At 36.6% G+C, this 27,328-nt stretch overlaps 1 protein-coding gene and 1 long non-coding RNA gene across 6 annotated transcripts in view; one reads left to right on the plus strand and one right to left on the minus strand.

The window, feature by feature from the left end:
• The window catches only part of LOC105463614 (uncharacterized), a 51,197-nt gene extending 39,733 nt beyond the window's left edge, over positions 1 to 11,464 (plus strand). Inside the window, exons 5-6 of one of the 2 annotated variants that reach the window (XR_011621206.1) lie at positions 2,388 to 2,466; positions 11,326 to 11,452. This is a non-coding gene — a long non-coding RNA (uncharacterized lncRNA). Of the gene's footprint in view, positions 1 to 2,387; positions 2,467 to 11,325 lie in introns of both variants that reach the window. The other variant, XR_976446.3, reaches the window with a different exon arrangement.
• The window catches only part of LOC105463612 (YTH N6-methyladenosine RNA binding protein C1), a 36,492-nt gene extending 10,928 nt beyond the window's left edge, over positions 1 to 25,564 (minus strand). The window contains exons 1-10 of one of the 4 annotated variants that reach the window (XM_011710819.3): positions 25,201 to 25,564; positions 13,227 to 13,328; positions 12,511 to 12,839; positions 11,963 to 12,389; positions 7,954 to 8,043; positions 7,441 to 7,494; positions 6,750 to 6,844; positions 4,852 to 4,960; positions 4,657 to 4,774; positions 86 to 170 (exon numbers count right to left, since the gene is read on the minus strand). In XM_011710819.3, the coding sequence (XP_011709121.1) occupies positions 86 to 170; positions 4,657 to 4,774; positions 4,852 to 4,960; positions 6,750 to 6,844; positions 7,441 to 7,494; positions 7,954 to 8,043; positions 11,963 to 12,389; positions 12,511 to 12,839; positions 13,227 to 13,328; positions 25,201 to 25,228 (1,437 nt within the window). In that variant the 5' untranslated portion in view covers positions 25,229 to 25,564. The remainder of the gene's footprint in view (positions 1 to 85; positions 171 to 4,656; positions 4,775 to 4,851; positions 4,961 to 6,749; positions 6,845 to 7,440; positions 7,495 to 7,953; positions 8,044 to 11,962; positions 12,390 to 12,510; positions 12,840 to 13,226; positions 13,329 to 25,200) is intronic. The other 3 variants (XM_011710820.3, XM_011710821.3, XM_011710823.3) reach the window with 3 other exon arrangements.
• Between the last annotated feature and the right edge of the window lie 1,764 nt (positions 25,565 to 27,328).

Genomic DNA, 27,328 nt, shown 5'->3' on the forward strand with positions numbered 1-27,328 from the left:
AGATGGTTAAAACAAATACATCAATGAAGACCTCTAAAAGGGTCCATTAAATGTGCTTCTTAAAGAATCAATTAAAACCACAAACCTGTCCATCACGTCCGATCTTTACTGGTTTATGTTCATTCCAAGGATTGGTGAGATGAGCCGACTTAGTGAAGGGTAATTCACGCCTAAACACAAAGTAATATCAATTACATTCTTCTGCAGAATCCTTTAAGGACCTTACACTACTTCTAGCAGTGAATTCCTGTATTAATTGTAACTTAAATATGACTAAAATTTTAAAAATCACTTACAGTGGTTGAGTTTATTCCCTACAGAAAGCCTCTTCAGAGACTTTTTCCATATTCTCCGGTTTTCTAAAAAAAACTTAAGAGCAAGGGCTTGAGAACCAAGATAACTCGGGGCTTAAACCCCAGCCTGCTCTCTTCTCTGAGCCTGAATCTATTCCTTTGATAAGAAAGAATATCACCATCTACTTTATAGTTGTTTTACGCAGTTTGCAAATGAAATGACACATAAAATATTCAGCATATCCCTTTCCTCTACGACCTCAAAAAACTTAAAACTGACCAAAAAGAAGCTGTACCTTAACCCAGCTATTAAAACCAAATGAAAATAGAAGTGTCCCCTATTCTCAGTTGGAGGTTGGAGGCTGCTTTCCCTGTTCAAGTGTACTCCCTCATTCAATATGGCAATATTCTTCACCACCCATAGAATGGCTTGAGTTGTGCAATAAATTATTTATAAATGCGTATATTTATATTAATTATGCCCTTTACTGAAACTCAAAGGCAGTATCTACATAATTTAAATATTAAAAACCTGGTTTTAAGATCTCTGAGCCATAGGACAAAATGGTCTCACCAAACTTAAAAGGATACCTTGTATTTTTATAGTGCTTTGTCAACCTAACACAATGTCACATGAATACAAAGATGACACAAAATCAACAGTTGTTAGCTGCCAAGATATAATTGTAAATTAACAGTATTTAAGGTTTTATCTGCCTGTGCATAAAACAATAATGCCAAAATAAATAAATACTTTAAAGAACTATTCACTGTACCTACAACACAAATGAAACTGTTCAGCCAAAGGACATACAAAGACAAGAAAGATAAAAGAGTTTGTATCCCTAACCTTTCTTCCATAGCCATCAAAGAAAAAAAAAAAAAAAACAAGCACACACAATTTTCAAAGAGAATGGGTACTATGTGCACAATACAGAAGATCTGTTTTGTTTTTAATAAGAGTGGTCATATCTATTTTCAAAGAAAGAAAAATAATCACAAAGCTTCATGAAAGAAGTGGTACATGAGTTAAGCTTGAAAGAAAAATAACCCAGGTAAAGCCTTATGTAGAGAACTAAGGCAGGAATACATCTGAAACAAAGAGAACAGCTAGAACAGAGGTATAATGGAAAAACGAAAACATAAGTAACTTTACCCAGTGAATATGCCACATAACCTTACATGAATTTTCTTGAAAGTGAATACTGAGTGCTCAGATCTTTCTTTAAATTTAATTTTTTAGAGATTGGATCTCACTATTTTGCCTTGGCTGGTTGCGAACAAATGGGCTCAAGCAATCCTCCCACCTCAGCCTCCCAAAATGCTAGGATTACAGGTGTGAGCCACCACACCTGGCCTGAATGCTCAGATCTTATATAACTTTTTTTAAACCTCAGGAAAAACTTTGACATTTTCCAGGGAAACAGAAGTATTTTAGAGTTAAACTAACAAGGTGGTATGTTCTGTGATGGTAGTGATATATATATACATGGAAGAGTGATCAGTGAGTAATGAAAATACCCACTAAGTATCACTTAAAAGCTTGGTTTCTTTTTCTAATATACACCTTACTTCACCCATCAAGAGTGAGTCAAAAATACTGAATTTTTTTTTCCCCTTTTCAGGATGTCAGAAGCAGAAAGACTAGAAAAAGTCCACACCAAAGCTTGAATATCCAGAGGCAGATATCTAGTTTTCTTTGTATTATGTTCAATAATTTAAATTTTTCTTCTAATTGCCAGTTTAAAACAGTTATAGGAAAGGAATAAATGAAAATCTACAGCCAACAAAATATAAGAAGGTTATAAATTAATGGGATTATCACTGTTATTTAAATATCAGCAAGTAAATACCCATGATCCAAGTAGAAGTAAAAGCATAGGCCAAGCTAGATGTATCATTTGGGATTGAGATTCTTTGGTGGCACTGGTTCCAACTATATTCAAGAGACATCTGTGCACTGTTTCAACACAGTTAATCTCAGCCAGAACATCACAGAAAACTGTGAAGTCTGAGGCAAAACAGGGCTCAGAATTAAGAAAATGGAAGGGTCTGTGATCCATGTATCCTTCTTACTTTATCCTTTCTTCTCAGATCGCAATCATAGAACAACCAAACGGTTACCTTCTGAGCAGCTATGTTATGAAGCATACAGATACAACTTATCTTTACTGTGAGTTCTTTGAGAACATGTAAGGGACTCTCTGATCTAAGTGGTTCTGCAAATACAGCAAATTTAACAAAACAATGTAAAATTGTGCACAGTTTTTTGTTTTGAGACAGTCTCACTCTGTTACCCAGGCTGGAGTGCAGCAGCATGATCTCGGCTTGCTGCAACCTCCACCTCCTGAGTTCAAGCGATTCTCATGCCTTAGCCTCCCATGTAGCTCCATGAGTCTGTCTACCTCTTCAGTTGCTTGATACATTTCAAACAAGTCAGTAGAATAGTCAGTAAGTCAATGAAGAATATGCAGAATGAATAATCCATGAAAAATTAAATTCATCTTAAGAAACAAATTTCCTTATCAATAATGTAAAAATGAAAGTTAACAGAACAAATAACATTCAAAACAAAAATCTGCTGCAACCCACATAAAAATGGGCAATTATTTTCTCTCCTGTTCTCAAGAAAGCAACACCTGCAAATATGTTACATTACAATGTTTCCTCTAGCCTTTACAGAGCAGTCACATACACTCACAAAATAAAAATAAATAAAAATGTGCATCTCTCTGCTGAAAAATAATCACTCCCTTTCCCTATAAATTGTCACCAGATTTTCAACTTTAATTTTGATTTCAAAAAAACTATTAAATTTATATTTTAAAATCCCTGGGGGTAATAGAGAGGTGGGACATAGTACTAACAGTCTCACCACCTAACACTGCATTCCAATACCATAATTATGGATTTTTCATGTTATACCTTTCTATGCTGATATGTGCAAGATTACTTCCACATATATTTAACAGACAAACTATAATCTGTTTAACTAATTTTCTATTTCAAAGAATTTAGATGATTTCCAACTCTTCCCCACAGAAAGTAATAATGGGATGAGTATTTTTTCTGCACATAGCTTTTTGCTATGCTATTATCAACCTAATACAATTATGTGTCACTTAATGACAGGGATACACTCATCAGGTGATTTCATTGTGTGAACATCACAGAATGTACGTACACAAACCTAAATGGTATAGTCTACTACATACCTAGGATATATGGTATGACCTATTTCTCCTAGCCTACAAATCTGCACAGCATGTTACTGTATTTAATAGCGTACGTAACTGTAACACAATGAAAATACTTGTGTATCTAAACATAGAAAAGGTACAGTAAAATATGGTATTATAGGTAACTCTTACGAATCCTACAGTCTTATGGGACAAGATTCTTTCTTGATGGATATGTCACTACGCAGCAAGTGACTGTATGCTATTTGTAATATATCACCCCTCTATCTTCACAGCTCCTCACTATCCTACAATAAACGTTTAGGCTGACTCACATTCATTCATTCTTATCCATCTTTGCCCTTTGTCCTTCTCTTTTCCTAACCATCTCCTTCATAAAAAAAGGTAGCTCCCTATCCCACTCACACAACCACATGCCCTCCCCACCCGCCCCGCCCATAGTTTGTTTCCATGCTCTTCTTGACTTAGGCTGCTTTCTTTCATATGCATAGCAGTTTTCTTTTTTTTCATCCAACTCCTTCATGCTCATCAAGATCTAATACCCAAAAACAACTTAAAACTCACAAAGTAACCATCTCCTTTCAGACACTTTTTAACTAAAATTAATTTTATAGGTAACAGATTTGTGTATGCCACATAAAGATCACTTAAATAATGAGCTTCTTGTGTACAATAATTCAGTATGCAGTAAGGACCTAAAAACAGTGACAACTCAGTGTTCAAAATAAGCCTGATTATTTTTCTAATAAATATAGTTAAATCTTAATTCAGTTTTAAAAGATCACAATGGCAACTAAACATCATTTGCTAACCTCCTTAAAAAATACTGTCCACAACTAAACTAGTTACTTCCGAAATTGTTAGCCAAGTCAGAGTACTTATTCCACAATAGCTAAGTGACATGTTAAATCACTAAAATTATACAGATATGCCTGACAACATTTCAAGCAATTGTCCAATTCATTTACTGCTGTATTACTAATATACAAAACAAATCAAATACATAAAACTTCAGACTTAATACACCTTTGTTGGGTCCCACATTAGATAAAGATACTGAATAAGGTAAGATATGCATATGATGATGTTTTTACTTTAACACATTATTCTAAACTGGCAGCGTTTTCAAAACTTCAGTTATCTATACTCAAGTGTTAATTTACCTGCAAATCCAGTCAATTTTAAAGACACCTCCCAGCATTTTAGCACTCATTCCTGCTGGAAGCACCCAGTGTATAGGAGATCCTCCGTGATGTGATTCTGAAGAAAGTCTTGCAAACCCTAAGAGAATCATATAATAATATGTAGATGCTAATATAATTAATGTTTTTATATGTCCAAATTATTTTTATTCTTACCTTGAAATTTTCCACTCTCTCTGACAGAAAATATTAAGATAACACTCCTTGCAGATCTAAATGCAAGATTTAATTTCTTCTCATTTACAGGGAGCGTGGACCATACACCCTATATAAATAACATAAAGACCACAAAGTGAAATTAATTACAACTCTTTTGTGTTTCCAGTTATGTTTGCAAAAAAAAACTATATATTTTGGTGTGCTTTCAATTTAAGTAAGCTATAATGAAGATTTATCAGCTGTCAAAATAATAAAAACCTAAGGGAAAAAATGTAGACAATTACCAATTTTACAAAATTATTAAAGCAACTAGTAAACACATGGAGACGAGGTTCAAATCTAAGGGACTAGAATTCTACATACTGAAACCAACCACCTACAATTATTTTAATATTACAACGATTTACTGTGGTAAATACATCCTGTTTGAAGGTGAACTGCAACTTAGAAGTTTGTCTTCTTGAAAAACTGTGCCTAATCAAATAATTAAAAATTACTGTATTAGTCAAGAATCTAGCATTTTTCTATTTAACTTCGTTTTTTTAAAGCAGTTTTTAAGTTCAAATTTTTATGTATCAATAGTTTGACTGAAAAGGCCTATGTTCTACCTAGAGCTGGAAGATATTTGTTAATTTCTAAAGCATTTTAACCAATTCTTCATTCATAAAAGATAAAAAGAAATGGAATAATAAGGCAGATGCTATCATTCAGCTCACACTAATCTGCTCATACAAATGACCTCTCATTCAAACTAAGTGCTTACAGTTGTTCCTCAGTCTCTGTTGGGGACTGGTTCCAGGACCCATGCAGATACCAAAATCTGAGGATGCTCAAGTCCCTTATATAAAATGGCATAGTATTTGCATATAACCTATGCATACACTCCCATATACTTTAAATCACCTCTAGAATACTTATACCTAATACAATGTAAATGCTATGTGAACAGTTGTTATACTGTGTTTAAGTTTGTATTTTCTGTTGTGTTATTTCTCATTCCTTTTTCTCCTATTATTTCAATCCAGTTAGTTAAATCGAAAGATGGGGAATCCTGTGGATACTGAGGGCTAAGTGTACTTCTGCCTAAATCCACTTAAGCTAGAGAGCAGAATAAGGCTATTTGGTGTACTGTTTCCTTCTGTTTGTAAAGTTTTATGGGTAGTCCTTAAGTTAGAAATACAGAATATTGACAAAAATATCGTTAGAAAAATGTCTAACTTTAAAGTTTCTGAAAATCAGTTGAAACTGTACAGTTACTCAATTTAAACCAAGAATAGCAAAACATTATAATAGCTAGTATAACACACAAATGTATTTTTGCAGCCAAATATAAAAAGAAAATTACTATCTTACAACATCCTACAGCAACTATGCATATCCTTTTTGCAAAGTCTGGAGTGGGCCTTTAAACTAATTCTTCCTTTTTCTTCTAAACACCAATGATCTTAATTTAAAAAAATAAAACTCTCCATAAAAGAATGATTTCAAAAGAACTTCAAAGTATTCATCAACCATCAACATAAAACACTAACTGGTTAACTCGAGGTACTTTTAGAAGTGTTAGCACAATAAACAAGCCACTGAGGAAGTACAAAAACAAAAATCAACAGAAACAGGATCTTTTACAGCAAAAAGTTAAACTGTATAGCCTTCAACATTTAATATTCTGACTCCTAAAATCATCTTAAAAAAAAAGAAAACTAAAATTACAAGTAGGCTGCCTGACTACAACCCAGATCCTGACTACAACCCAGATCCTAAGTGGTAATTGCAATGTAGACCTTTAAAGCCGTAATGAAAACCGTAATACCTATGCTACTTGATACAATACAAGTCTACTTTCCCATTTAAAAATTTTAATATTAGGATAGTTTCAACAGAACTGATGCTAATACCTTAGCTTTGGCAAGAGACACATTCTCATGGTTGTTACTCTTTATGAGGAAAAATCTTGCATCCTGAAGCACATATTTGAGTTTACTGGTTTGATCTGAAAAAAAGAAACCCAAATCAATTAACCACAGGCCATTATCACACAAAGGGATCAAAACTGTACTAATTGAAATTAGCCCTCCACAACCCAGCTAAACTTTTAAAACAATCACCCATTCAACCTGGAAAGCTAAGCCACGACATGTAATAAAGCAAAGCTAAGAAAAGACAACCAGCATACTGCAAGAAAGTAAACCTAACCTAGTGATGTTCCGATATATCAAATCCATATTTAAGTATGAAAATGGTTACCAAGTTTTACAGATTTTCTTACTCAGATTCAACAGTGATAATAGACCATTATATACATACATAAATATACACACGCATCTATATATAACACATACACACATATACACACATACACCCATCCCATTTTGTCCAAAAACTAAAATATCCTGAAATGTTTGGCATTATTCTAAAAGATACGCAGTAAGAAGCAGACCGAGAGCTTTCAATGTAAGATATTGTTTTTTGCTTCATGTAATATATCGGAACATTACTACATTAAAAGCAGCTATTAATGGAGAACCAATAAGGCAAAATAATAACTGTGCAGCATGCAATGAAAACAATTTCAAATTTAAATGATACCTTTTCGGACAGCACGAACGGAAGATGATAATTTCTCATGCTTCTTTTCTGAACCTGTATTTAGCCAAAGTACATTTGTTCAGATTGAGCTTTAATAGAGATAAGACAAAATTTCTACAGTCTTGTCACATAAAATTCTCATTCAAGACAAATTATTCTTCCTGGCGCACCCACACACACAAAAAAACTTCTCAATGTGTACGAGTGTTTTGCTTTTTGGGTTGTTTGGATTTTTTTAAAAGTATGTGTTTGAACAGTTTCCCACTCAGAAAACTAGTCACTGAATCATCATCTTCCAAGAAAAAAAAAGTGAAAATTCCACTTAAGCAGTAACAGAACAGGATTAAAATAATAAGAAAAAGCTTAGTTTTTCTCTAGAATTATTACACTGAACATGCCAAAAATCAGTACTAATGGACATCAACAAGTTCACACTAAACTACAGCCTCCACACGCTTTCTAAAGCAGATTACATTAGAAATCAAGTCAGATATGATCACAAAATGAGAATACCTGCATATGACTCTGATGCAGAGCTTCCACTTCTATCAAAAACAATTGGAGATATGCCTCTAGCTCTCTTCCTTTCCTTCTTTTTCTCATCTAAAAAGAACAAGAGTTTTTTTTTTTTAAATCACAATATAGAAACGAAGAGAAGTAATCAAACAAGAATGTATCATTACATGTCTAGTTTTTGCATAGCCCTTATATTAGTCTGTGCTCCTCTCCTGATCCCTCAATTTCCTAAGAATGTTTTATTTTAAAAATACTGTTTTAAAAGTACAGGCATCTTATTTCTCTCATTAGTTTCAAGCAAATAAAAACAAATGAAATAACTACAAAGTCAGGGCCTTAACTGGCATATATAGGTGACCGTGAATACAGTTTTCCAAGAGGGGGAAAAATTTGCAAAGCAAAAACAATTTCTTTCAAAACTGTGTCCTTTCTACACACCAAGTAACACTGTCTTAAGTCCTTATTTTTTAAAACTCCACTACCATTCTTCATCACAATTACAATTCTGATTCTATCTTAAGAGATGTGATAAACCCCTGAACCCAAAGCTTTACAAATGAAAAAAATATATATACCATAATTAGTGATTCCCTTCTGGTTGTCACTGCTTGTTTTTGTGTCTTCTATTTCATTCTCCTTAGCCATTTCCTCCCTGGATTACTGCTCTTATTTTCAAATTCAATTTAAAATTTACCCCTACAATTTTAATGGTAGCCTGTGTACTTCTGTAACAGAGCTGAAAATCTTCAGTAAATAGAAAAGGTTTGGATTACCTGTCATGTTAAGAACCAGTCCCAAGCTTAGTTTGGAACTTTATAAGCATATACATGAGGACTTGAAATGGAATACAGCTCTCCTATCTGTTTATTTTTATTTTAATTTTACCATGATAAGCTCCTTTTACTTTTCAGCTTAGAGATAAGGTAATAAGAAGAAAAAAAATGCATGTTTATTTTTATACAAACAATGGAGAGCTGAAAAAGAATAATCAGTGCCCATGTATACAATAACCCACTATATAATGACAGCTATTTAAAAAGCTTTAAATACTTATCTCCTTTAATTCTCAGATCAAGTTTACAAGATATTCTCATTACAGATGAAGAAACCTTGGATTAGACAAGTGGTTAGGCAACTAGACTAGGGTCCCACAGTTCCTGGGTGGCAGAACCTAGACTCAAGGGCAGGTCTTCTGGCTTGAGCAAGTAGAAAGGATGTTTTATAACTATTTCTGAAAGGGGATTACAGGTTTACCCCGTCTGGGGGGCTTTTTTCATTGTTCCTTTCAAAAGTTCTGATATGTTCTAATTTTTCCTCCATGGATATTTCTTTCAGGAGTCTAAGCATTATGAATGGATCAGATTTAGTGTACTTTATCTCTTTTTTTTTTTTTTTTTTTTTTTTTTGAGACGGAGTCTCGCTCTGTAGCCCAGGCTGGAGTGCAGTGGCCGGATCTCAGCTCACTGCAACCTCCGCCTCCCGGGTTCACGCCATTCTCCTGCCTCAGCCTCCCGAGTAGCTGGGACTACAGGCGCTGCCACCTCGCCCGGCTATTTTTTTTTGTATTTCTTAGTAGAGACGGGGTTTCACCGTGTTAGCCAGGATGGTCTCGATCTCCTGACCTCGTGATCCGCCCATCTCGGCCTCCCAAAGTGCTGGGATTACAGGCTTGAGCCACCGCGCCCGGCCTAGTGTACTTTATCTCTTGTTGCTGTTAAAAAAGAATTACTTTATGGTCCAAAGTACCAAAAAGGGCCTGCCTGGCACATGCCTATAATCCCAGCACTTTGGTCTAGGCAGACGGATCACTTGACCTCAAGAGTTTGAGCCCAGCCTCGGCAACACAGCAAGACCCTCTTTATATAAAGACAAAACAATAATAAAAAAATTACTAAAAAGATCTGAGATAATGCAGGGAAAATAACAGAAGAAGATCCTACTCAATTGTTTTTATATAATGCTAAATCTAGCATTAGCATTAGAAATCTCCAAGGAATTTTCATCATTTTTGTATGAATAACTCCCAATGCTCTTAAGTTTATGGCTCTCTCCCCCAACTGTTACTCTTAGGTCAAAAGAACAATGAAAATCATCTAATAAATAAAGAATTATCCATCAGCCTGTTGCTTTTATAAACTTACCAAACATTCTGAGAATAAGGTAAAATGAACTGGAATCTAGAAAATTCATGACACAGAAACTAAATTGTGATCACTTTTATCTAAAAACTGATGTCTCCTAATGAAGAAGTTCCAAAACCACTCCATTCTCTTTCATAAACTATTGTATAAAAAAAAATTTCCTGCTTATTAATATAGTACCTAATGCATGTTCCACATAAGGGATTTTCCTTTAATAAGGAAAATAAAAATTTCAGGTATCTCTTTTAGAATAAACCTAATCTAGTAACAGAGTTTTGATATCAAGATTTGTTATAAAACTATAGTTACCATTTAATTTGAAATGTCTTCTCCACAAAAACAAAGTATATCAATCAAGTTACCTTACTATGGTATCACCTAGGAGCCTGTTACAATTGCAGATTTCTGGTCCTACCATTTAAGTAAGTTCCCTTTGTTTAATGTAAACAATACAAACATTAAAGTCTAAGAAATAACACAGATACAAAAAAGATTCCTACAACAAAATGTTCCCTACCCACAGGAGTGGTTTCACACATTCTCCACAATAAATGAACATTCAACACATAATGCTAATGAAATTTTTCTTATTATCTTAAATTATAAAAAATACATCCTATCAGTTTGCAAAAGGCATGATGGAAGCACAGAATTAAAGATTCCACAAGTTTTTACAACAAATCCAACTACTCATCCATTCCGTTTATCTCTACCTCCCTTGAAAAGCCTCTCTTAACTCCCAAACCCAGAATTCTAGCGAACAAAAGGTTGAAAGCACTTCAGTTGCCAATCACTAGAAAATAACTGGCCATCTGTTCTACCTATACTGTATATAGTATAGATATAAACCATCTATATAGTATAAATATGTAATACATATAGTATAGATATGTACTATCTATATGTAGTATAGGTAGAGCAGATGGCCAGTTATCTTCTAGTGATTGGCAATTGAAGTACTTTTCTATACTATATATACATAAAATGTACTATTATAAATGATCAAATTCTATAATAATGAAACTGTAAATGTATTTCAAAAAATAGGAATTTTCTTATGTTTAGTACATTTTGCTTATGTAGCAATCTGGTAGCATCTTTACATAAGAGAGTCATACAGTGCTCTGTAAGTACCCTGACCTCTCCTTGCTGTACCCTCCCCCCAGGAAAGGTTCCCCTAAGCCTAGTGCCTCCAACTACCTAACAGTCATACATTTTTGTCTCATAGGTATAGAGAGGCAGGATAGACAGCATTGAAGAAATGACTCAAGACAGCTCTTACCTGATTTTTCCACAAGAATTTTATTTATAGTCTTCGTCTCCATCTTATACCTTACACCCCAGCCCTCCTGTCGACCCTGTCTCAGCCAGTCAACTGACAGACACAGAATTAGAAGAAAAGTCTGTGCTCCCAGGGAAAAAAGAAATAATTTGTTTTGATTCTGAAGCCATAAGATGGAAATCCAGGGATATTTTACCAAGGAAATACTGTAATACCCAGTGGACAGGTTTCATATGAATATACTTCAAGTACATCAGTGTTTAAATAAACTGCTGACTGGTATGAAAATCTAAGAATTTACAGAAATCTGAAATACATTTCCTTATACTGAATCAAATGGACTTGTGCTCATTTACAACACAACCAATGTGTAGCTAGGAAATGCCTTTACTAAAATATGCAAATCTTATCCAAGATTATTCAAATGTATTTATAACATTCAATGGCATATAATTATAAAAGATCACAAGACAATCCTATTAATATCCCCCATCTCCTCAACAATTTTATAATTTAAACATTTTCAAGACCGAAACCTATCAAGTTTTTTTAAAGACGAACTTTTACAAATAAAAAGTAGTACCTGATCCATCTGTGCCTGAACCAGATCTGACGGACCCATCTGTGAAGGAAACAGATTCAGAACCAGAGTCACTGGCCTCACTTCGAGTGTCATAATCATTTCCCTCCTCTTTCTGGTCTCTCTCATCCTGTTCATATTCTTCTTCTTCCTCCTCCTCCTCCTCTTCTTCCTCTTCCTCCTCCTCTTCCTCCTCCTCCTCTCCATCTTCATCTACCTCTTCATCTTCTTCTGCATCTTCTTCTACCTCTTCATCTTCCTCCACATCTTCTTCCACTCCTTCCTCCTCATTCTCAGTGTTGTTGCCTTGCTCATCAGAAGAACCACTGCTGCCAGTCTCATGGTCAGAGCCATATTCTTCAGAGTTCACTTCTTCCTTAGAAGACTGGCTGGATCTGCTTGCACGTCTATCCACTTCAAGCCCAATTCTCTGATGTTTAAAGAAAAAGGGAATCAGCAGTCATATAAAAGACAAGGTCAGGGTGAATAAACAGTTCTAAAGCCTCAAAAAGAATGGCTTTCTGTTTTATATCTGCAATAATATTTACTACCTCAGAACCGTCTGGCGTAGGAGATTTGGCCCTCCTTTCAGGATCCCTTTTCCGGACACAGGTTTTTTCAGGTTGATTCTTGTAAGGTTCTCTGGAGGCACTACTTGATAGACGAATTTTCCGATCAGCATCTAGACGCTTGTTTCTTTCAGATCTTTGATATTCCTCATTTTTATACTCTGTGACTGACTTTCCTTTTGTACTAACTATTCTTTTGTTATTGCTAACAGATGAGCTCAGTGGCTTAGAAACCAGTTGTCTTGAATGGACAGAAGGCTTTTGTCGTTTGGTATCAGTAGATTCCATTCGATCACTTTTTCTTTTTGATCCTTTAAAATACAAAAAAAAAAAAAAAAAAAGTAGTAGTAGTATTTGTAGTATTCCATTTATTTCACCAAAGATTGACAATAATATACATCAGGAAGGGGGGAAAAGGCCTCATTTCTTTAAAAGTCTTCTGAAAGATTTCTGCTCCAGAGTTAATCTAAAAGAAAACATAGCTTTCAACTACAGGAATAAATCCATATATTTGAAAAGTTTCATATATTAGAAAAAAAACAGATTATCCCCATTCATATGGATATCAGTTTGTTATGTACATTTAGTGTTAACTGCCTCTAGGAACAAGTACAAAAAAGCACTTAAGTCATTTTCTTAAGAGACTGAATCTCCTCTATTTATACTGTTATTTCAAAAATAATAGAACTCTTACATACCCTTTTTCTCGTTTTTATCTTGTTCACTCTCTGGATTATACAGTTCATCATCTTGTTCTGGTACTTCAGTCAAAATATCATCTAGAACATTAAGTTCTCCATCTGCAAATAAAAAATTAATAGGGAAAAATCACTATCATTAAGCACGTACTTTTGAGTACTTACTAAGTGTGAGGTCACAAGTGCCCAGGGAGCTTTTACTTCACTTTTACACAAGAAAGCATTACATTTCAGAATCAAGACACAAGATTAATTTCTATAAAACAATAGAGGGTAAAGAATTGGCCAGTCATGGTGGCTCATGCCTGTAATCCCAGCACTTTGGGAGGCTGAGGCAGGCCAATCACTTGAGGCCAGGAGCTCAAGACCAGCCTGGCCAACATGGTAAAACTCTGCTCTGCTAAAAATATAAAAATTAGCAGGGCGTGGTAGTACATGCCTTTAACCCCGGCTACTTGGAAGGCTGAGGCACAAGAATCACTTGAACCTGGGAGGCAGAGGCTGCAGTAAGCCAAGATCGCGCCACTGCACTCCAGCCTGGACGGTAAGAGTGAGTGTCTCAAAATATATATACATACATATATATATACACACACACACATACATACACACACAGAGACAGAGAGAAGTCTGGGCTATCTGGTCTACAAAGCCAGGAGTATACATCTCAGAAGGCATGAAAAGATATATTGGAGCATAAAAAGAAAATATAAGAATGTCTCTATTTTTACCTCATTCTTAAATTTCTAAAATTTCTGATGGCTTTAAAATGTGTACAATAAATTAGTATAGAAATACATATGTACAACCTATAAATACACATTTACCAAAAATGTGCACTCCACAATTACAAAGGGAAAACAACTTTACAGGGGAGAAATGTCGCACAGGCCAAATTAACCAGATAATTAAAGTTAATTAACATCACCAGTAATGAGACAAATCAATATCATGGACCTCCTGTTACAATGCTCTGAGAACAGAACTATGCTTTTGTAATGTTCTATGCAAAATGGAAAAGCTGAACCTACATGAGGAAAAATCAGACAAACCCAAATTAAAGCGTATCCAAATATGTCACTGTCATGAAACAAAGAGTAAGAACTATTACACATCAAAGCAGACTAGAGAAGCATGAAAACTGAACACAGCCCACAATATTGGATAACTGGAAAAACTGGTGAAATCTGAATAGTTTATATCAACGTAAATGTATCCCATTTGACGTGTTTATCAACGTTATTTGGTGAACTCGAACATCTGCACGTCTATTTCTTCATCTACTAAGTAATGAATGATTAAACATGTCTTATTCTATATGATTTGTATATATATTTTTAAAATAATAAAATTTTAAAGTGACAAAATATTTTTAAGTAGTAAGCATTAGTTAATATTCGTTGTCTTGAAAAAGGTTGTAAATATCAACGTTATTTTTCTAATTTTGACTGTACTACGGTTAAGTCAAAGAAAGTCCTTATAAGACATATTTAAGCATTCAGGGACAAAGCTGTATTATGTCTAAAACTTACAAATGGTTCAGGAAAAAATGTGCACATACGCACGTACACACACACACAGACACACAGAATGAGACAAACGTGACAAAATGCTAATATTCGCAGAATGTGGCTGGAGACTAAAAGAAAATTCTTCACACTGCACTTGTAGCTATTATGTTTATGTGAAATTATGTCAAAAAGGAAGTTAAACGAAAAAATTATCAATGCGCTATATAATAAAAAAAGTTTAGAGCCTGCTGGTGTGGACTGTAAAAGCATAAAACTTACTCAGACAAGGGAACTATGACTATATTGACATATTCAACGATCATGAGAGCATAAAACTCAGTTTTGTCCCCACTTCCACCTTGTCCAACAAGACAAACCTTAGAAATACACACAAATACCATTTTAAATTTTAAAATAATGTGCTAATGCTAATAGTAAATGTTTAAACATTACTCCAATACCAAAAAAATTTTTCCAAATTTAAGTTGTGCCAAAGAGGAAGTATAAAGCAATTAAAACTGATGAGACAGAACAATTATATTTGTGGCTTCAGGGAAAAAACAAAGCCCACTTGAATTACAGCAAAGTCTGTTAATTAACCTGGGGGCTATAAACAGGTTAAAGGGGATTCAAATTTTCCCCAAAGTGGGAAAGAAATTAGTGACTGAAGAGAATAGTTAATACAAATGATAAGAAGGTTACACGGGAAATGGAAAAGATAACATTTTCCTTTATATTTGAGGACAGACACAGTCTAAAGATATCTGTAAACTACTATGTCTGGAATAGCAAAATTGATTATTTTGGGTGGTACCAATGCTGATATGTACTTTCTATCATTTTTCTAAAATGAAACCAGGTTACATGGGTTTTCATTTTTGTTTACTTTTTAAAAATCTTATTTAAAATCCAGACATGTCAAACAAAAAAGCTTCTCTCATCATCTAGACTCATGTTTTTGCTAAGACAAAATTCCTTCAAGATCTGAACGGTGGCAAACAACATTTTTGGACTCCACATCATAAATAAAAAAAAATAGTTTGGCCGGGCGCGGTGGCTCAAGCCTGTAATCCCAGCACTTTGGGAGGCCGAGACGGGCGGATCACAAGGTCAGGAGATCGAGACCATCCTGGCTAACACGGCGAAACCCCGTCTCTACTAAAAACACAAAAAATTAGCCGGGCGAGGTGGCGGCGCCTGTGGTCCCAGCTACTCGGGAGGCTGAGGCAGGAGAATGGCGTGAACCCGGGAGGCGGAGCTTGCAGTGAGCTGAGATCTGGCCACTGCACTCCAGCCTGGGCGACAGAGCGAGACTCCGTCTCCAAAAAAAAAAAAAAAAAAAAAAAAAGTTTGACAGAAGTAAATCCACGTTTTACAGATGTTTAATAAGTACTGGGTCAAAGTTCACTAATCAATAAAAAAGTAGATCCAACAGGTCTTCACAGAATCAAATACATTTGCAGAAAACAAAAAGAAAAAATTTAAGACTATCAAATGAAATAGGCAAATATAATGCTATACAAATCTTTTCATAAAATCACTAGATCTTATTTGGAAATATCACCCCCGAACCCTGAACATTTATATATTATACACTTTAGACATGCTAAATTTAATACAGAATGAATTCTGCAGAATGTTAATTTAAATAAATTTAAGTTTCAAAGACACTTAAAGCCTGGTTTTCCTATAAAAGGGGGTATTACTGTTTTAAAAAGTTTTAATGAATTCAAATTCAGACATTGGTTGCAGTTTTACAAAGCACCTGTAACCTTTTTCAAGACAACAAATATTAACCAATCCTTACTACTTTTTAAAAATACTTTGTCACTTTAAAATCTTATCGTTTTTAAAATATATATACAAATCATATAAAGTAAGGCATGTTTAATCATTCATTACTTAGCAGATAAAGAAACAGAAGCGCAAATGTTCTAGTTCACCAAATACACTTGTCTAATAACAAACAGATTAGTATGAAGTTCTGGCTTTACAAATCTACAGTTAAATTAGATGGGGAACAATAAAAGCACCTTTAACCAAAGTATAAAGAACACAAATGCAAAATATTAAAAGGATATATATACTAGAACATAAATTTCAAATTAGTGCACCAGAAAGCTCTATATCTTTAACATTACAACATTTAAAATCTACTGAAATATTCAAAATCAACTATAACATCCTCACTTAAATGATGTACACACTTTTATCCATATTACAGTCCATAACATCAATAAACTGTGTGGTTTTACCACAAACTGGCAAACTAAAACCTACAGGATAAACGTGGCCCACTGCCTGTTTAGAATGGTCTGCAAGAATGGTTTTTACATTTTTAAGGTGCTTATTAACAAGGAAAAAAAAAAAAAAAAAGCAAAGAATATGTCAGAAAACACTTACAGCCCACAAAGCCTATCTGGCCCTTTACAAAGAGTTTTGCCAACCCCTGACAAAATACAAATGACCAAATTTTAAGTTACTTTTCTCCATCATTGAAACTCCTTATATATATACTGGAATATGATATACAAGGGAAAAAGTCTTGGAGGTTAAGAAAATACAGGTTATAGCTTACATTTAGGTATCAGGAAATTCCCAGTCTTTCTGAGTTCAAGATTCTTCACCTCTGATAAGAGGCACTTAAAAAAGATCAGTTTTGGGGACAAGAAAAGGAGGACATTTGAATCTTCTATGAGTTTTCAACCTTTAAGACTCTCCTTCCTTATCACTATCGGACTTTAAGAGGTTGCCTGCCCCAATCCTCTTGCTAATGGGCTACATGATATATATAAAACCTGGTCCAGAACACAAAACAAAATCCCTTCTTCAACAAAACAGGTATGGTATATACATACATGTTCCAATTATCTACTGCTGTGTAAGATGATCACCCTAAAACTTGACTTAAAACAGTAACATTTTTCATTATGGCTCATGGTTCCGGGGCTCGACCTGGGTCTCCCATGTGGCTGCTGTTAAATGGGGCTAGGGCTGGGGCTGAAATCATCTGAAGCCTTGTTCATTGACAAGTCTGGCTGATGTCTAGGCTGGGAAGATTCAAAGCTGGAGCCTCTCCAATTCTGTGTGATTACTCATTACTATGGCAGCCACAAGTAGGCAGACCTCTTACATGGTGGTTTAGGACATTCGTGTCCCAATAGAGAAAGGACCAGGGAGAAATCCAGCAACACTATCACAGTATTTATTCATCACAAAAGCTTACCTAGGTTCAAAGGGAGGGGACACATACTCTAATCACTGTTGACAGAAGTGTCATATATAATACATGACAGATGTTTCCAAAATGACGATAGTTTTAAGGATAAATATTTTAATTATATACGTGAAGTGCATTTTTAGTAACAAAAAAATTCATTTAAATAGGTCAGTGTTAAAGCTTATAGTCTCTGGCCATAACCTTCACTGACTTGAAAAAGTACACTTTCCATACATTTTAATTATTTTTTTAAATGTAGAATGAATTACAAAAGCAGAAACATTTTAATACTCTCACAAGTTACTGCTATTAAAGACTATAATCATCACTGGCATATCCATTTTTAAGAAGAATTATCTCTTTAAGATATAAAGTAATACCCACTAGTTCTAGGTTGACTTTCTTTAACCTACTTGAACAAATGTTTTTAACCATTTCCTTTGTCCTGAAATTTAACATTATTGATATTCTATATAAATAGAAATATGTATGCTTTCAATTACTTCACAATAGTTTGACAGTAGCATCCCAACCCAAGAATAATAACAGTAAACAAAGATTAGAAATGCCAGGTTACGAAAAGGTCTATAAACATACAATTCATGCACTACAAAAATCCTAATTTCTATGACACAAAGCACTTCACATTGAAAGTTTCTGGAGGTCTATATAGAGAACTATACAGACATTAAAAATAACTTTTTTTTTTTTTGTAGACGGAGTTTCGCTCTGTAACCCAGGCTAGAGTGCAATGGCACAATCTGGGATCACTGCAACCTCCACCTCCCAGGTTCAAGTGATTCTCCTGCCTCAGTCTCCCGAGTAGCTAGGATTACAGGCGCCCACCACATCATGCCCAGCTAATTTTTGTTATTTTTAGTAGAGACAGGGTTTTGCCATGTTGTCCAGGCTGGTCTCGAACTCCTGACCTCAGGTGATCCACTTGCCTTGGCTTCCCAAAGTGTTGGGATTATAGGCATGAGCCACCGCGCCTGGCCTTTAAAAAAAATCACTTTAAATCTCTTAAAAAAAAAATTTTTTTTTTGAGACAGACTTGCTCTGTTGCCTAGGCTGGAGTGCAGTGATATGATCTCAACTCACTGCAACCTCCACCTCCCAGGTTCAATCAATTCTCCCTGCCTCAGCCTCCCAAGTAGCTGGGATTACAGGAACCGCCACCAGGCCCAGCCAAATTTCTGTATTTTTAGTAGAGAAGGGTTTTTGCCATGTTGGCCAGGCTGGTCTCGAACTCCCGACCTCAGGTTAAAATCTATAAAATTTTGTTCCAAAATTAAGATGTCACAAAAAGATGGATTTTTTTAATAATGTGCCAGTGCAACAAATAAGCTTAATAAAACAATCCTACATTAAACAGTATTTACATTTAGAGCTAAAATTCAAATCCATCCAAAAGTTTTATACTAGCAGTCTATAGAATAAACTCAGCTCTTCAATGCTGTTTTAAAAAATTCTAAGGATTTAATATGAAAACCCACTTAAAAATATACTACTTGATTATTAGGGGCCCAGATTCTCACCTGAAAACAACCAGCTGGAGTAGTCTAGTCTTCTGTTAAGACACAGAGAAGGTAACATATGTCAAAGATTCACATGAGACAATCTGGGTTTGTATCTGGTGAATCAGTGTATTTACTATCACTACCTGAACAAAGAGCATGCTGGCTCTTTAAAAAAAGACAAAACAAAAAACCCATGATATATTACCTAATGTATCAAGCAAGTACTTTATCTGCCAGATTCTGGTATGCACACATATCTGCAAACCCTGCATAACACTGATCTTAAACTTCAAAAAAACCTCAAGGCTCAGTTTAATATACTAAGGCACAGGAACATCAAACTAGTTTTAGTATACAGTATATAATACTTTGGGAAAGAGGAGGAAAGCTAAAGGGACAATCCTACTCAACTGCAGATTAACTTCCCTGACAGTTGCAAGCACTGTGTTGTCAGATCTTCCACATTTTCAAGAGGACTCTGAAACCCAGATTTTTATTTGGAATTGCATGACTTTTAAGTGCTGCCTCAAAAACGAAACAGTTGGCTGCTAGATTCCATAGTTGGCTGCTAGATTCCTCTGTGAAAGTATAATCATCTGTGAATGTTTTGTATTAATATTATAATCAGAAACTATTAGCAAAATGAGTTTTGAGGTAAAGGTATAGATTCCCAGGATATAGGAAGTAAACAAAGACATAAAAAGAGTAACAGGTCGGGCATGGTGGTTCACACTTGTAATCCCAGCATTCTGGGAGGCCAAGGCAGGCGTATAGCTTGAGCTCAGGAGCATGAAATCAGCTTGGGCAACATGACGAAACCCCATCTCTACAAAAAGCACAAAAATTACTGGTGCGCACCGCACCTGTACTATCAGCTACTCAGGAAGCTGAAGTGGGAGAATCACCAGAGTCCGGGAGGTCGCGGATGCAGTGAGCCCTGATCGCACTACTATACTTCAGCCTGGACAACAGAATAAGACTCTGTCCCCCTACAACTAAAAAAAAAATCATCATTATTTTTAAAGCCTGTTCAAAAACTGACAAGATGTTAGAAATAACAAAGCTAGCTGTTTGTTGCTTGGCTGGGAGATTTTTGTTTTAGGTAAACATGGAAACTTAAAATTTACCATAATCTTTACATTCTTGTCCAGGAAGGTCACAAACCTTAACTCCAGGGATACCAGGGTAGAAAATTAACCTTTATCTGGGACAGTCATTTTTTACTGCAGAAGCTTCTGGGTCAGAGGACTGCACTATTTATTAAGACGTGAGGTTCCAGCATCAGACTAAGATTTAGTATTTAAAGAAAGTTAAATATTAAATATATTACACATTTTTTTTCTAACACAAGGTACCAAAATAAATTATATTTTAACTCATTTAATATAATTTTAGTGGGATTTGGCAATGAAGTAAGATTACTAGAACCTCCCCCTTCTATATCTTGTACATTGTACTTTTAGACTAGTTTCTCAGTTTTTGTCATTCAAAATTCTCATTCCTCCAAATGAAGTTTAAAAACTTGGATTTCCCATCCAAAATTGCTGTCTTCTAAAAAATATACAATTTAAGTGCAAAGAAAGCACTTAAAATTTTCTACCTTACTTCTCCTATAGATAAAATGAATATATTGGAATATCAATTACATACTCTATGCTTTACACAGCCCAAACTAAAGTGAACCAGGAAAGGCAATTTTATCCTAAGAAATTACTATAGCGAGAGCCATAGTATATACACAGTCATGTGCCACAACATTTTGATCAATGATGAAATGCATATACAAACGACAGTGGTTCCCTTAAGATTATAATGCCTCATCTTTACCATTTTGATGTTCAGATACACAAATACTTCCCATTGTGTTACTACCGCCTACAGTAGCATGCTGTACAGATTTGTTGCCTAGGGACAATAGGCTATACCATACAGCCTAGATATACCACCGAAGTTTGTGTAAACACACTATGATAACACAACGAAACCACCTAACAATGCCCACCTTCACTGATAAATGACACATAACTATGTGTGTGCACAAGACTCTGTGTGTGTGTATACAGATTTGTATACGCCTGAATGTAACCATGTGTATAACAGCTGGGCATGGTGGCTCACGCCTGTAATTCCAGCACTTTGGAAGGCTAAGGCGGGCAGATTGCTTAAGCCTAGGAGTTCAAGATAATCCTGGGCAACATAGGAAGACCTCGTCTCCACTAAAAATAAAAAATTAGCTGGGCATGCTGGTACACACCTATAGTCCCAGCTACTAGAGAGGCTGAGATGGGAGGATCACTTGAGCCCTGGGAGGTTGAGGCTGCAGTGAGCCATGACTGCCCCCCATTGCACTGTGGCCTAGGCGATAGAGGCTGTCTGAAAACAACAACTGTGTGTATATATACAGTAGTCCCTCACTTACCCAAGGTTTTGCTTTTGAGGGTTTGTTACCCTCAGTCAACTGAGTCAATCACTGTCCAAAAATACAAAAATGGAAAATTCCAGAAATAAATAATTTATAAGTTTTAAACTGTGCGCTAAGTAGTGTGATGAAGTTATGCACCGTCCCACTCTGTACTACCTGGGAAGTGAATCATCCCTTTGGTCAACAAATATTTGCATTACATATGTTACCTGCCATTAGTCATTTAGCTAACTGTCTCGGGTAGTAGATCAACTGTCCACATATGGCAGTGCCAGTGTTCAAAGTAACCCTTATTTTACTTAATAAGAGGCCCAAAGCACAAGAGTAGTGATGGTGGCATATTGTAATGACTGTTCTACTTTATTATTGTTGTGGTTGATCTCTTACAGTCCCTAACTTATAAATTAAACTTCATCATAGACATGTACATATAGAAAAAAACACAGTATATACCGGATTTAGTAATATCCATTGTTTCAGGTATTCACTGTGAGTCTTAGAACATATTTATCAAGAATCAAGCTAGTAGAGGTTGGGGGTGGGGGGAAAAGTGTTGTATAACTTAAACTGAGAAACTCTTAGCTTTGGTTATCACACTGCACATGTCATATAACCAATTAGTTAACGAAGTCCAACCTGGTAAATATTCAAGGTACTGAAACACAATTACTGTATACAAGGAACCCAGTGAACAAGACAGATGTACTCTGAGCCCTCAGGGAGCTTCCAGTTGGGTAATGTAGAAAACATGTTATTTTTAATGCAGTAACTCATTACACATTACTCATACACGTTTTGGATAGATTATTTTTTAACTGTTCTTTGTAGGAAACTTTGTAAAAGCTTAATAAAATTTATACAAGGTGTCTGCGATAACAGAAAAGATGCGTATTTCCTCCTTATATAGAAAAATAGCATTTAATATTAGTTAACACCAACATTGTAACACTTTTCAAATCCAGTTTATTGGGCAAATTATCACCACAGGAATGACAGGGAGCTAGCAATCTGCCCAGTTATATGGGTTTCAGCTTCTAGGTATGAGTATTATAGAAGCATAATTATAGATTATAGAAATTAATGTCTTTATTACCCAGATAGGTGCAAAACCCTTAATTCAAGAACTCTACGAACAGGAGTCTTTTCACTGTTCTGTGATTAATATAATTGCCAATTTCTGCAACTTAGACTCATTCGTTATCAAGATCTTAAACCATTTATGGAATCATTTGAGAAGGAACTTAACGTTTGTGACATGACTGAGATTTTTAGAGGGTTTATCCTCATAATTTCCTGTTTCATGTTAGGCAATAAAGCACTTAGAGTACCATTTTTCCTTAAGAGAGGAAGAGCCAAGTATTGATTCTAACTATAAAGCTAGGCAGCATGCAATGATGATCAAGTAAATGATACAACCTGTAGGTTACCTAAAACTCTCCCAAAAACAAATAAACAATTCCAGTAGGTAGGTGCTAGTTCTCCATGTAGCCCAGAAACAATCTTTGTTCTAAACTATAAAAATAAAGCACTTATATAAACTTTTTAAATAAAGTTATGAATATTAAATTAAAAAAAAAAAAAACTAAGCAAATGTGAGGCAAAGAACCTTCTCAAAAGTGGGGAAACGCATCCTATGTATAGACAACAGGTGACATCACTACTTCCCAATAACAGCTATACAGTTTATGTATTTGTATTGCATTATCACCACTAAATCATTTCTAAAGCAAAACTTTTAAAATCATCTACTTTTCTTCTTCAATGTGCATTACTGCGTCTACTCTATCAATGACTTGTAAATATTTTCACATTAGACAACGAATTCTTGAGAAGTACTGAATTTCACTTATGTTTGTGTTTGGTTCATTTCGCCCACCACAACCACTACAGACTCCCATATCCACAGCTCATAAATTACAATCAGATGTTTGCTGAATACTTACTAATTAAGAGTATGTATTTTTAATAACTGAGTTAACTAAGCAAAAGCAGTTTCTTTTACTCACTAACACCATGCAATCCTATGTTCACATTCCTTCTCGATTTCTCAGAAAAAACAAAAAACAAAACACAAACCCAGGGAGATTTTTTAGCATTTAGTTTAAAGATGGAACATCAAACTGCTATAACCTAATCAAAGAACTGCTTTAGGATAAGGGCAGTATCTTAAACATATTCCCACCCACTCCACTTTCCAAGCTTGTCCCTATCCTAGGGCAGTTCACTGAACCATGAAGACTCTCCTGATGTAGAAACCAGAAAAATTAAGAAAAAAGGATCACAGGCCTAAGTAACTTGACTCTAGAGCCCACTTAACAAACCCCCACAAAAATCTCCCAAATCAGTTAGGCACACAGAAGAGATGTGTGAGACACAGAGCAGCGACCGTGTCATATTATTAACTAAAATCTTTCCAAGACTATTATGTTAATCTTAGGGTTGAAAAAGATCTTAAAGCAGCATTTAATCTAAACCACTCTCCAGACAGACATTGATGTAGTACCTACATTAACATCTCTAGGGCTTGGGAACTTAGTATATCTTTCCATTATAGCAACATCAGTTCTCCCTACATGTCACTGAAATTTATCCCTCCAACTCTCTATAACTTGCATCCATCTGTTTCTGACTGTACCCTCTGGGACCTACACACGTTTTTCTAGCATAATAGACCCAGGATTTCTTTGTCAGCCTAAGTTACATAGTTATCTTTCCAAACTAAGTATTCATTTTTCCAAGTACTATGTTTTTCCAAAATGAGTATTCGAGGAACAAAACGGCTAGTTCCCTTTGCCTACTGAACAGGAACAGCCAGAAGTTATTTGCAGATATTTCTCAAGATTAATAATCTGCCAGTGCCACTTCTTAAACATGCTCACTTACCACACTACCAGTGTTGATCGCGGCATTTGGGGTTCTCAAATTTTAGTCTAACAGAAATGGTTGTCCTGAAAATACGCATTACATCCGCATGATCCTACCAGGAAATAAACCTAGGAGCTTGCAACTCAGAAGGGCCCCCTCTCAGCCCAAGACAGCTAAACGGAAAATCAAGCCTGAAATCCGGATCAAAGAAAAACCCTACCGAGATGAAGTGTTAGGCCATATGGAGACCGAGGACGAAAGGGCAGGCCTGGTCTCCGCCAATGAGTCCAAGTGTCTCGGTGGGGGCGACCGGCTCCTCACGAGGCAAGCTAACCTCCCCAACCCCCACTCCCGCCCCGCAACGACGACCACAGCTCCATCACTCCACTCCCGAGCCCCAGCCCCGCCTCCGCCCGTCACCTTTCTCCGCACTAACCTTTCTCCTCCCGACTGTCGGCCGCCATTGCTCCCCTTCGGTTTCCGCCGCCGCCGCCGCCGCCGCTCAGACGCGACTCGCGCGGGTGCCGCAGCCGCGGCAGAAGCACGGGCCCGTCCGTCAGTCCGTCCGCCCGGCTGCGCGCGTCGCACTTGGCCTCTTTAACACTCAGCCTTCACGACTCTTCCCTCTTTTTCCCTTTCTCCCTTCCTTTCACTCCAGCTTCCAGCCGCCTAGGCCCAGCCTTCTCGTTAGGGCTCAGACTCGAGCGAGGGTATGGGGGAGGGAAGGGAAACAGATGGCGACGGCGGGCGGCGCTAAAATGGAGCCTGCTTCCTGCGCGAAACAATCCCGCTCCCGAAATGCCGTGCGCTGTTTACGCTTCGTTCCTCTCTGGGAACGTCACAGTACGGAGAGGGGCGGGGAGGCGGGACGTGCAAAAGAACGTGACGTGACGTCAGCGCGTCACCCCGCTGCCCTCAGCCCGCTGGTACCTGGAAGGAGTCTTATGCAGAGGTTAGGTTGCCCAGGCTGTTCATGGAGTTCCGGCTGTGCTGGCTATACCCGGATGGCGTAATTTTCCAACCTGAAACTCTTAGTGGGGTGCCTGCCAGGCCTTTTTAGCTAGAGTCTCTCTAAAGGACTCCTGATTCAGTTCGGGAAATCGGTGTCTTATTTAGGACAAGTCTGGGTGAATCCTTTATGTTTACCAGATGTGCTTTCTTAGTTGGGGTTCCACTCTTACCCAAAGGCAATGCAGCATGCAACCAGCTCCTTTGTAGTCACAAAAGCCTACTAGTTTTTGTTTGTTTTGAGACGGATTCTCGCTCTGTCGCTAGGCTGGAGTGTAGCGGCTCCATCTCCCCTCACTGCAACCTCTGCCTCCCAGGTTCAAGCGATTCTCCTGGCTCTGACTCCCAAGTACCTGGGATTACAGGCGCCCGCCACCATGCCCAACTAATTTTTTTTATTTATAGTAGAGACGGAGTTTCACCATGTTGGCCAGGATGGTCTCGATCTCTTGACTTCATGATCCACCCACCTCGGCTTCCCAAAGTGCTGGGCTCACAGGCGTGAGCCGCCACGCCCGTCCTAGGTTTGTTTTTAATTGGGGAAAGAATTGTATCGTAATATGTCTTTGTAATTAACAACTAATTTAAACATGTATCAAGGCCCTGGGGCACAAAATTGATTAAAGCAGACCATCCAGGAATCGAAACTACAGAAGAAATGACCAGTAGATACATAACTACATAGTGTGGTAAAATCTGCAAGAGAAACTTGCTTAAGATTCATTATCCAATGGAAAGAAAATCTAATTTTGCTTCCCTGAACTATAACTGAATTATAAGGGTAAGAAAAATCTGCAAAAAGGTAACTAAGTAAGTTTATGATATGAAGACAAACTGGCAAACTAATTTCATATTCAGAGAAAGACAAGTAGTCTAGAAGTCTAGAATGTAGTACCTCTTTTTTTTTTTTTTCTTGAGACTTGGTCTCACTGTCACACAGGCTGGAGTGCAGTGGTGTGATCGTGGCTCACTGCAACCTTGGGCTCAAGTGATCCTCCCACCTTAGCCTCCCCGGTAGATGGAACTACAGTCATGCTCCACCACACCCGGCAAATTTTTTGCATTTTTTGTGGAGATGGTGTTAGCCATGTTGCCCAGGCTAGTCTCTAACTCCTGGGCTCCAGCAGTCTTCCCACCTCGGCCTCCCAAAGTGCTGGGATTACAGGTGTGGAGCCACCAGGACTGGTCCTGTTTCTAGGACCTTAATTGGACATTAATTTGAATATACGAACCTGCACACACCACAAACACACACACATTAAATAATATCTGATGATCCTGAGGAATTGCTATTTGTATTTTTAGTTGTAATAAGTTATTTTTTTTTAAAGAATTTCTTACAATTTCATGATGCATATGAAAATATTTGCAGGCCAGGTGCAATGGTTCACACCTGTAATCCCAGCACTTTGGGAGGCTGAGGTGGGCGGATAACCTGAGGTCAGGAATTTGAGACTAGCCTGACCAACATGGTGAAACCCCGTCTCTACTAAAAATACAAAAATTAGCCGGGCGTGGTGGCGTGTGCCTGTAGTCCCAGCTACTCGGGAGGCTAA

Source organism: Macaca nemestrina, chromosome 3, assembly GCF_043159975.1.
Source record: "Macaca nemestrina isolate mMacNem1 chromosome 3, mMacNem.hap1, whole genome shotgun sequence".
Taxonomy (NCBI): Eukaryota; Metazoa; Chordata; class Mammalia; order Primates; family Cercopithecidae; genus Macaca; species Macaca nemestrina.